Source organism: Oryctolagus cuniculus, chromosome 3, assembly GCF_051225735.1.
Source record: "Oryctolagus cuniculus isolate XC-2025 breed Fujian yellow rabbit chromosome 3, ASM5122573v1, whole genome shotgun sequence".
Classification (NCBI taxonomy): Eukaryota; Metazoa; Chordata; class Mammalia; order Lagomorpha; family Leporidae; genus Oryctolagus; species Oryctolagus cuniculus.
Window position 1 is genome coordinate 153283226 of NC_142869.1, and position 11916 is coordinate 153295141.

The following is an 11916-nucleotide window of genomic DNA, read 5'->3' on the forward strand; positions in this document are numbered from 1 at the left end:
GTATCTCCAGAGGTTGGTATATTTTTAGAAGAAATTCTCTTCCAGACTCCTAAGCTAATTTTTAAAAAGTCTACTATGTTTTTTTTGCACTTTATTCCAGATGAAGTAAATCTTATTTTTCACCCAGCTCTTCTTTAAGGCTTTATGCTTTCCTTTATAAGCTATTTTAAATTTGCTTTTACTTGTGAAATATATACCTTCCCCCGACACCAGAATAATTCTTTCACTAAACAAACTGCCAAATAATGTAAAAATTATGCCAACTTTTTGGGTGGAGATTTAAATAGCTGCATATAATTTACAATGGCACATAAGTGTAAATGTTGCTTTTTTTTTAAATGGTAAAGTATGAATTAATGAAAGGAAATCCAAGCTGATTTAAATGAATTTAAGTATTGGGTACATAAAAGACTGTTTCCTTGAAAAACTTTACTCTGGCTTCTCTAATTGTTTTTTTTTTTTTTTTCTACTTAGGTCCTGACTTTTGGACTTCTAGGATTATCTTGCGATACTCAATTTTAAGAAGAATTTATATACGTTGCTTGAACTAGAGTTTTCCACCCTCCCTATCTGATCACCCTTGATATCTGACAGGGTTCCTCATCTTTCACCATTCCCCATGTGATGTCTGATCATCCTGACCTGTTTTTATCCAAAATCCTGTTAAGTCAGTTCAGCCAGAGTCCTTCCTTACGTTTCATGTTTCCTCTTAGTAATTTTCCTTTTTAAAAAATGTTTATTTTCACCTACTTCAAAGGCCGAATGACAGAAAAGACAGAACAAGAGAGATCGAGCTTCTCTGTTGGTTCACCCACAAATGTCCTCAATTGCTGGAACTAGGCCAGGGCTGAAGCCAGGAGTCCTTAACTCCATCCAGGTCTCCCATTTAGGTGGCCAGAGCCCAAGCATTTGAGTAATCATTTGTGGCCTCCCAGCATACACTAGCTGAAATTTGGATTGAAATGGAGGAGCTGGGAATTGAACTGGGAATACGATATGAGATGTCAGCATCCCAAGTGGGGATTCAGCATACTGTAATTTTTCACCCATTGGCCTCTTCTCACCTCTGGCTATAAATTCTCATTACCCTTGTTGGAGTTGGAGTTGAGCTCAATGTGTTCCTCTATTGCCTTTATAACAATCCCTACACCTACTACAACAGGGCCCCTTTGAATACATCTTCTATAAGTGTAATGAATTGATATCTTCAATAAGTATAATGAATAACTTTTCCTCTTATAGGTACCAGTGTCATTTTGGAACAAAACGCTCCACCAACATCAACACCCCCTGGGACCAGCAGACTGCCTGCCACTGTTGATGCCTGCAGAGTTCCCCAATCTTGTTCTTGAAAGGATACTAAGAATCTCAAGTCAGAGCAGTCGTAGGACTACAGTTGAGGATGATTTGACATTGAAAGAACAAGCAGGCCAGAAGAAGAGATGAGAGGATGTGGCCTTCATAGAGGCTCATGCCAGCCCTCCCTTAGCCTGATTCTCAGGGAGTAGCTTCTTGTATTGAGAAATAAGCAATGTACCTTTTGAAGTTCTGCCACATCAATCACAGGTCTTTATGTACTGATTAACTGCCTCTCAGCAAGAAGGATGAACCTTTTAGTTCTCTCTGCACACTAGAAACCAGTTTTGCAGCTCACAGATTAACCATTCTATTGCCAGGCGAACTATTTTTCAGGATAGTGAAAGCATAGAAATAATATGTTTCAAATTATTTGATAGCAAAAATAAACAGTGATTATCTTCTGGTCAAACATATGCTGGGAACACCTAGTTCATTATCTAATATGCCAGAATGGCTGCTTAAACATCCAGAACTGGTATAGGATATGAGAATTAACAAGTTGAGAGCCTCCCAAGTATGCAGCTGGCAGCAGTCTGACTCCATTGGGAAGTGTCATCAAACAGATGTGGATTCAGAGGATTTTTGCATGCCTGATGTTTAGGGGAATGAAGGTGTCCGATTTCTCATGGAGGATTTGCAAGAGCAATGCTTCTATAAACATACTGTGCCTAGAAATCACCTGGGGAGTTAACTAAACCCTTGATTCAACATGTCTGTACCGATATTGAGATTCTGTTTTGCTAACCATCAACCAATTGTGGGTCCTGCTGGTCTATGGACCACATTCTGAAATAATACTGCACAAGAGACTTAGTCTTAACCTGTCAATCTTAATCCATACTCCAAAGCAATACAGCAGCTTTCGGTCTCTTTAAATATGTAATATCTCTGCTATCCTATAGCCTCTCCTACTCTTAGATCCACCACTGGATATACAAGATCCAGAGGATTTTCCAGGTGTGGTCTGTCACTAGATTACCTGTAGATAATTGGTAGTTTGCAATCCATCTGTATTTGAATTATAAAAACTGGGATTGCTTTATTAAAACCTTATATAAATTCAAACATATTAAACAGAACAAGAAAAGAGATGGAAGATCATTCATTCCATTAAACAATGCATCTAATGTGAGTTTACTCACTTCTTTGGCATATGTAGAACAAGTTTTAGGCAAAAACACAAGAATGAATGTGCATGCAGGAACCTATTTTGGGTGTTGTGCAAGTAACCAACCCAGTTCTACCACCTGGACTGGTGCCCAAACAGGGAGCAGTAATGATACCCTACTTTTGTATATGTAGTTACAAAGCACTACCACATGCATTATCCCTTTAATCCTTATAATAACCATCTGATGTAGGTGTTATTCTTCTTTCACACATGAAGAAACAGAAACTCCGTGGTTATATGCCCAATTTTCCAACTAAAAGTGGCCAACGTTGGACTGTAAATAAGGCTTCATGGTTCCCTTCTCATACTAGCTTCCTGTGTGTTCTGCCCTGGTGGTTCTCAGCTCTGGTTGCACATGGAGATTGATAGGTGAGCTTCGAGAATGCCGATGCTGGAGTCCCACATTCAGATGTTCTGAGGAAAAAGGGCTGGGGAGAGGCCTGGGATGCTGGAGGAGTCTAACCTAGGGGTTCTCAGTATCAATACCACAGACCTTCAGGGTTGGATGATTCTCTGGTGAGGGGGGCTGTCCTGTGCGTTGTAGGATGATTAGCAGCATTTCTGGCTCCTGCTTTCTTGGTGCCAGTAGCACCCATCCAATTGTGACAGCCTTTCTCCAGACATCAAGATCTATCTCCTGGGGAGCAGAATTGCCCAGTGGAGAAGAACTATCTACCATACAACACCATCTGTGTATGACTGACAAATAACTACACTATCAGCCTCAATTGTTACTGTATTGTTCATTTTGTAATTTACCTCACTTAGGTGCAAAGAAGTGGAGAAATTGATCATAATTGCCTTTCCCAATTTCATTAAAATTAGGAGCGAGATGAGGCAAGCTTTTGGGAATATTATGTTTATTTAATGCTAATCTAGTAAAGAGGAAGAGGGAGTTTATCTGTGATTTTTAATTCACTCAATTATATCTCCTTAAGGCTACTTACTATGTGCTAGTGTTTCCCAATTTTGCTTGCTAAGTATCACCTGGAGTGCTTGTTAGACTCAAACATTCCTAGGCCTAACCCAGAACCACTGAGCAAAGATTTCCAGAGAGAAGCCAGATAAACCAGAGGCTGAACAAGTGCCCCAAGTAATTCTTAACATCAAGGAAGTTTGGGGAAAACTGGGTAAGACAAGGGGAATACAAGATGAATAGATGGCTTCTGTACTCAGACTCACGTAATGACAAATTGTAATTTTACTCTTAAATTCATGAACCACAAGTGTGTAGAAGCCTAGAATGTAGCACACAGGAGGAAGCAATTGCTCTTATTTTGGTTGGGGAGCAGTGCTCAGAGAAGGGTGTATTGAAGACATGGCCTCGCGAATTCTGAGGCATAATATGAGGGGTCTTCAACACGTTCATGGAAAATGTGTATTAAAGGAAATTCTCCATAGATTTTTATTGCTTGCACCAGAATAAACATCGTTTTATTCCATTTTCTATGAATTTCTTAAATCATGCTTGCAGAACTAGCCAGAGGTAGAGTGTGCAAAAGTACATTCCAGGGCCGGCGCCGTGGCTCAATAGGCTAATCCTCCACCTTGCGGCGCCGGCACACCGGGTTCTAGTCCCGGTCGGGGCGCCGGATTCTGTCCCGGTTGCCCCTCTTCCAGGCCAGCTCTCTGCTATGGCCAGGGAGTGCAGTGGAGGATGGCCCAGGTGCTTGGGCCCTGCACCCCATGGGAGACCAGGAGAAGCACCTGGATCCTGGCTCCTGCCATCGGATCAGCGCGGTGCGCCAGCTGCAGCGGCGGCCATTGGAGGGTGAACCAACGGCAAAGGAAGACCTTTCTCTCTGTCTCTCTCACTGTCCACTCTGTCTGTTAAAAAAAAAAAAAGTACATTCCAGGGGAAGAAAACAGGAAGAAAGGTTTCTTGGTTCCAGATTCTAGCCACCTAGCCTACAGCCATGCAGGTAGGAGGTGCTGATTAGATGTCTACTTGGTCAGCCCCAAACCCATTGCTCATTCATCATAGTGCTCTCTGGTCAATGATGCATACTTAATGCCTATTATCTTCGGATCAGTAGGAAAATAGTTTGCCTAGGCTAGAGGATTGTTAATAGGTTTATTATTTTTATTTCATTTAAGCCTCCTATATGCCCATATTTAACCTTATTTTTCCCCTTCAGAATTTTTCTATTCTTATCTGAAGGCTGCTTTTATTTTTTCGAGTTTACTTATTTGACAGAGAAACAGATATCTTCCATCTGCTGGTTCACTCTACAAATGTCCACAACAGCCAGGTCTGAGTCAGGCTGCAATCAGGAGCCCAGAACTCCATCCAAATCTCTCATATGGGGGCAGAGACCCAAATACATCATCCACTGCTCCCCAGGGTGTGTATCAGCAGACAATTAGGCACATTAGCAGGAGGCTGGGTCAGAAGTGGAGGCAAGACTCAAACTGGGCACTTTCAAATGAAATGTGGACATCTGAAGCAGCAGCTTAAACTAATGTGCCACAACTCCCTCCTCATGGCTTTTGATTAAAAAAAAAAAAACTTATTCCATAGCTCCCTGTAGATGTTGAATTATTATATGATTGCTATGATAGCTAAGAATTCAACATGTTTACAGAATACTCAAGGAAACATGATACTCAGATTAGGCAGAAGGCCTATCTTAAACTGATGACACTGGCATTGCAAGGCAACCTGATAATCTGAGGACATTTCAATATTCCTTCTGCTGCAAATGTTCCTCCCCCAAAGCCTGAGAAGACAAAGCTGCTGCCATAATTAAGAAGCTATGGCTGGTGCTGTGGTGTATCATGTAAAGCTGCTGGCATCCCATATTGGCACCAGGTGCTCCACTTCTGATCCAGCTCCCTGCTGATGTGCCTGGGAAAGCAATGGAGGATGGTCCAAGTGCTTGGGCCCCTGCACCAACATAGGAGGCCTGGAAGAAGCTCCTGGCTTCGGCTTGGCCCAGTCCTGGCAGTTGCCGCCATTTGGGGAGGGAACTAACAAATGGAAGCTCACTAGCTCTCATTCTCTTTCTGTAACTCTGCCTTTCAAATAAATAATCAGAGGGAAAAAAAGGCAACTCAGATGAAATTTCTTCAGAATGACTTTCTGTGACCATCCATTTACCATTTCCTTCACTTCTCATATTTTTATGACATCTATAAATTCTCAAATTTATGTTTCTCTTTCCCCAATAACTTGTAAATTCCATAGACTCAGTGACTTTTAGTCTTATTCAATGTCAAATCCTCTGCCCCCCCCCCCCAAAAAACCTTCATACACAGTAGTTACTCATTAAATTAGCTGAGTAGCGAGTAGGTTATCATGCTCATGAGGAAACCAGGTTTTCTCTTTGAAAGGCTCAACATGTTTGTCATTAGTTGTTAGTGTTTAACCCTGTCTGTGGGCCCTTCTATTCATTAGAACAGAGATGGTGTCCATCTTATTTTTTATCCCCTGAGCCCAACATTCAGCAAATGCTTGCTAACTATTTATCGAATTAATAGATCAATGAATGAATTAGTGACTCAAAATAGAAGGCTAGCACCAGATGGCTTTAATCTTATGAGCTCAATCTCTCCAGCAACACATTCACCATCAGTATAGACCTTTGGGTCAGCAAATTCCAGAAATAAACAGGCCTCATTATTAGAACAGTCAGCTCTTCCTGCGACAGAAATAAGAATAGAACAAATGAAATGCTAATGAGGAATAATCCTGTAACACTTAAAGCAGTAAGAAAATGGTCAAAGGCAAAGATGGAAAAAAAATAATCCATCCACTGGTGTCAGAGAACCTTATTGAATTACTTGGTCAATGTAGGTGAAACAGGGCCCCTTGCAAGTCAAGAGACTTGGGTGTCTGGTCAGATGATAGCAGAGACAGGATGATCTCAAGAAGTCCAGTGGGAGCCAGAGATAAGGCCTTTTCCTGGAGTTCACATTTGCCTATGCACTCTATCAGCGGCTCATTTCACCAGAGAAATCCCAGATTAAACAAGAGGTATTTGTTGGCATCACCACCTTTAAAGGAAAACCTGCTTTGAGCTACATATGCACCTGTGTGGAAAGGCAGAAAGCACACGTGAATCCTGAACGTTCGTAAAAAAGAACCCCAGTTTTCACAGGGTCGTTAGCAGCTCTCACTGACACCCTCAAACACAACATCTTTTGAACATCATGGCACACATAGAAAATGATGATGGTCGTATTTCATTGCATACTCGAATGCTTTGACACGCTGCTCCTCCATTTACCTGGAGGATGGAGGAGAGCGATATGTAAGGCGCACTTGGAACACATTAGCACCAGAGCACCTAGCCTGTAGCTTGCTCTTTTAGACAGGTGACACTGGCAGGTGCGTTCCCAGTTTCTAACAAACATGGAAGGCTTACTTTATGCTGGGTTCTGTATGCACTCGTGAAATCTTTTAGAGCATCTACAATGTTCCAGGCACTTTTCAATGCAAAGAACAAAACTAAATAAAACAAAGACCCTTCTCTGGTGAAATAAGAGCAAAGAAATGATTAAATCAGTTGGGTGGCAATGAAGTGCTCTGGAGGTAAATAAAGCAAATTAGAAACCAAGGCAGGGGGAGTAAAGATGTGTATGGGGGAGAGAATGTCTCTTAGCTCCCTGATGCTGCTGATATAAGTTGCCATAAACTCAGAGATTTAAAACACAGAAGTAGAACCTTACGGTTTTGGAGGTGAGCAGTCTTACAGGGATCAGCAGGGCTGCATTGCTTCTGGAAGAACAAGACAGGAATCCCATTCGCTGCCTTCTGCAGTGCTAGCCACTGCCCGCCTTCCTCAGCTTTGTGGTCCTGTCCTCCACAGTCAAGGCCAGCAGGGTGGCCTCCTCTCACACCTCCTTCTTGTAAATAGACGGTGATTATATTGAGCCCACCTGGAAGGGCCAGGCTCCTCTCCCCATCCCAGTGCATCACTTAACTCACAGCTGCAGTCTATTTTGCTGTGTAAGGCAACAACAGTTACAGGTCCCTGGAGTTAGAATGTGGGCACCTTTGGGGGCTACCACATCCCAAGTATGTAGAGCCCACTGGGTTGTGTCAGAACCATGTGGATAGCCTCACTCAATGCTCACAACAACCTCATAGAGCAGGTACTATTATTTGCTTCATTTTTAAAGTTGGGAAATGGAGGCTGAGAAAAGTTGAGTAACAGGTAGCTCAGGATTCCACAGCTTTTCAGTGGTCAAACCAGGATTTTATCATGCAGTCGGATTCCAGAGCTTTTGGCTATGATCCCCCTCCCTCGTCCATTCTTCCAGCTCCGGAATTTGAAGAGTAAACATTGAGCTAGACCCAATGATCCTGGCTCAGGGGACTGAGGAGATCCTTCAGTATGGAGAAAATATCAATATTTTTTGAGTCACAATTTAAGTTGTGACTCAGAAGCTATAGCTATGTGACCGCACAAGGAGCAAGGCGCAAATAGCTATCTTCTGATCAGGTCCAAACATAAGCTGAAATTAAGGACAGTGGCAGCTAGGAAATGACTCCAACTACACCAGAAAACCTTTATGTCCTTCAGGGTTACTATCCCTAGAGTGATGGCACAAAGTCACAAATGCACTTTACTATTGAAAAGTAAGAGAAGGATTCATTCAAATGAATTTTCAAAACAGAAAAATGAGATTTTATTTGTGCCATAAGAAGATACTGTATTAAGAAAAATTATCCAGCGGATTTTTTAATAAAAGTAATTCCTTTCTCTCTCTCCTCCTCCCCCCTCCCCCCACACATATTTCCTGATATTTAATTCATAACTTTTATTTTTTATTTTTTAAGATTTATTTATTCGAAAGATAGAGTTACAGAGAGAGGTAGAAACAGAGAGAGGTCTTCCATCTGATGGTTCACTCCCCAGATGGCTGCAATGGCTGGAGCTGCGCCGATCTGAAGCCAGGAGCCAGAGCTTCTTCTGGGTCTCCCACATGGGTGCAGGGGCCCAAGGACTTGGGCCGTCTTCTACTGCTTTCCCAGGCCACAGCAGAGAGCTAGATTGGAAGAGGAGCAGCTGAGACTAGAACCGGTGCCCATATGGGATGCCGGCACTTTAGGCCAGGGCTTTAACCCACTGCGCCACTGCGCCACAGCGCCAGCCAATTCATAACATTTTTAAAAGACTGATGCCAGAAGTAAATCAGAAATTATTTTGTCTTTCATTTAGGAGACTATTAAATGTTCACAGAAAAATGGACTTAAAAGATAAGTTTATTTTGGTGTCAATTTGTTTTTTTTTTAATTCATGTGCAGCTTTTTCACAACCTGAGTTTTCCATGAGCATTGTGCCCTGCTCCGTGATATAAGATGGAGAGTCTTAGGATGATGTGTACCCACATTGGGAAAAATAAACATAATACTGTTTCTCTGACTGGCTTACCTGAGGGGCTCCGCAAAAGAATAAGAAGTTTCTGGAAGCTTCTTAGTCACAGAGAAATCTTTTTGCTCCTTTCCTGAGCTCTATGCCCAATGTCTGCAAGTGCGTTTTGGGGGCAGAGTCAGGCCCAATGTGATTGGCATTGTTGCTAGAACAGTTTAGCTATGCAGACTATTAAAAAAATTGTGTGTTTATACAAAAATGGGCAATTTAAAAACAGAGCTATGTGTTCCTTACCAAATGCCTTCTTGGTTGTTTAGAATAGAATTAACTGTGCACACTGAGTCTTTAGCTTCCAGTATTCAGAGCTCCCACTCACAGCTTTGAAAATTCCTTTATGGCATTTACTTACAGTAGGAAAATTGCAAAAGCTAAATGATATACATTAAGAGAAAATGGGCCTCTGTGGCTGTTGGTGCTTTTGTCACTGTGTCAGGAGTCATATCATAGAGGGACCTGCATTGTTGTGTGGCTCTTTACTTGTAGAAACAATATCTGGTACAGAAGGTTGGAAATCATAAAGGATCCCCCTGTGTGATCCATGTCACAGCTCCCTGCTCTCCCATGCATTCCTCCCACACTCTTCTGCCACCCCCAGCCCACACTCTTCACATGTGTGGTAGCTCCATAGAGAAGCAGGCCCATGTCACCCTGCGGTCATCTTCACTCCCTCACATCTCTCTTCCCCTGCTTTTTCTTGGCCCCCCCAACCCCTCCCCAGGAGTGTTTTCTGAACTACAGGCTGTCCACAAGGAACAGCAGACCTGAACAACCAGGACACACTCAGGTGAGGCCTGAGAAGTTGCCCATACGGACTGTTTTGCCCACAGCAACTGCAGTGAAATTTCCCATTGCCATTGAGCAACCCTGGGGAAGATGGCTGGTTAGGCAGCAGAAAGTGGAGAGACATCCATGTGTGGACACTCCCTACTGAAGGTGTTCTACGATGCAGTCATCGCAAGCACAATGTCTCAACCTGTAGACCTCGAGAGGACCTGACATAACTGGAATGTGCCCCTGTGACTTCAGCAACATCTGTGATTTTCATGGACAAGCCTCGCCTGGTTACCTGGCTTTAGTACTGATGAAATGCTTAGGGATGAAATTGGGAAGCGGTTGGTCCTACTTCAGGCTTTTTTACTTACTTTGTGATTTGTGGCAGCTTGTATACCTTTCTGAACCTTAGCTGTCCAAATAAAGGAAATAGGCATTCATAATAATGTTTGTCCTACTGGGTTGCTTTGAGGCACACATGAAATCACGCACGGAGAATCACCTTGCAAGCTGTAAAGTGCCACAGAGTGCAATTTTTCAATATCAAGAAAAAACAGAATTAATACACTGACGATGAACTCATCCCTTTTGTTCTTTTTAAATGTGGCAAGCTTTTTTTTTCTCCCCAAAAGAAGTTTATATAATTTGATGAGAGGCACCAAGATGGTGGAATAGGGAGGGAGCTTGCTGCTCTAGTCTAAGGGAAGATAGTTCATCATCATCAACAACAACAACAAAATGTGGAGAGAATGCAATCTCAGGGAAGAGTTAGGGAGAAAATAGCAGAGGAAACTCCATGTAGATAAGAGAGACGTGGTGGATCCATGTGAAGGGTGCGGATCTGCACAACTCAGGACTCCAGCAGCCCAGAGCCTCAGAGAGTGAGGTGAGACCAGACTGCAGCAGCCCAAGCCACTGGCAATAAAGCTGCAGAAAAAGGCTGGCCTGGAGCACTGTGGGAGACAATATACCTGCCAACCTAGACGGGAAAAAAAAGGGCACCCATTTCTCTCTCCCCAACCATCTGACACTGGTGTCCTGTACCGAGCAGAGAACAGGCGGGCGCCATTTTGGACATACACAACTTCAATATTTGTTGCCATTATTTCTCTGAAGCATGGAACTTCTCCTTGCCTTCCTTCATTCTTTCTCTTGTTTGCATTTTTTCTCCTTTTTTTGTGCTAGTCTTCCTTCTCACCCTTTTCCATTCTCTGTCTTTGAAAAACAAGAAAAATGTATAGTCTCACAGAGAGACATTTGAGAAAAGAGGAGACATTGATAGTTAAAGAAAAAAAAGATTAGCACCGTTACCCATTATACACACTGTGAGTTGAATACGGAAAGATAGGAAGGTTGTTTGACGTACTAGAAATATGTCCAGGTAATCTAGCAAGCAAGACACGCTGGCATTTTAAATTAGTTGAGTGACCTTTGATGAGAATTAAAATGCTACACAGAGTCCTAATTGGGTATTTTTCATTTTATCTTCTCAGTCTGATAAATCTGTGTAAAGACAGAGACATATGTAACCTACATCTTTATCCTTAATATTATTATGATTTTCTGAGTTTTCCCATTAATTAGAGTGATTTTCTCCACATGCTTAAATTGTTAGGGTATGAAGAGGAAAAAGATGTTAATGATATGATTTATTGCAGGAGTACAGAATGTTCAGAAGTAGATAGCAAAGCCTTTTTTATTTTTTCTATTTTCATGACCAAGCTTTAAGAAAAAATAGATGTGAACAATTCAAATTAGGTTTCCTAGGACTCAGAAACCTCAATTGCCATTTTAGTTGTTTTGCATTTCCAGCTCCTGAAATAAAACATGCTCTCTATTCCCCAAAAATACATAACTAGAGTATAAATTTGATTTTCATATTGCTTGGGGCCTAGCCTTAACATTTAAGGATTTTTCATATTGTCCTCTTACCCTTGAATTCAATGTTTTATAAAAATTATTATTTTCTTTTTTTTTTTTCTACTTGATTTGAAAGACACAGAGAGAGACAAAAAGGCAGAGAGAGAGAGATCTTCTGTCTGCTGTCTCACTTCCCAAATGCCCACAACAGCCAGGGCTGGGCCAGGATGAAATCAGGAGCTGGGCGCTCAATCTAGGTTTCCCTCATGGGTGGCAGGGACTCAAGCACGTCAGCCATTATCTGCCTCCTGCTAGGGTGCACATTACAGGAAGCTGGACTGGAAGAAAAGGAGCTGGAACTTAAACCAGGCACTC

At 42.1% G+C, this 11916-nt stretch overlaps 1 protein-coding gene across 2 annotated transcripts in view; it reads right to left on the reverse strand.

Annotated features, from left to right (window-relative positions):
* The window catches only part of CTTNBP2 (cortactin binding protein 2), a 219481-nt gene extending 212083 nt beyond the window's left edge, over positions 1-7398 (reverse strand). The window contains exon 1 of one of the 2 annotated variants that reach the window (XM_089327939.1): positions 7226-7398. In XM_089327939.1, coding sequence (XP_089184065.1) covers positions 7226-7276 — 51 coding nt within the window. In that variant the 5' untranslated portion in view covers positions 7277-7398. Of the gene's footprint in view, positions 1-7201 lie in introns of both variants that reach the window. The other variant, XM_089327938.1, reaches the window with a different exon arrangement.
* Positions 7399-11916: the final 4518 nt, after the last annotated feature.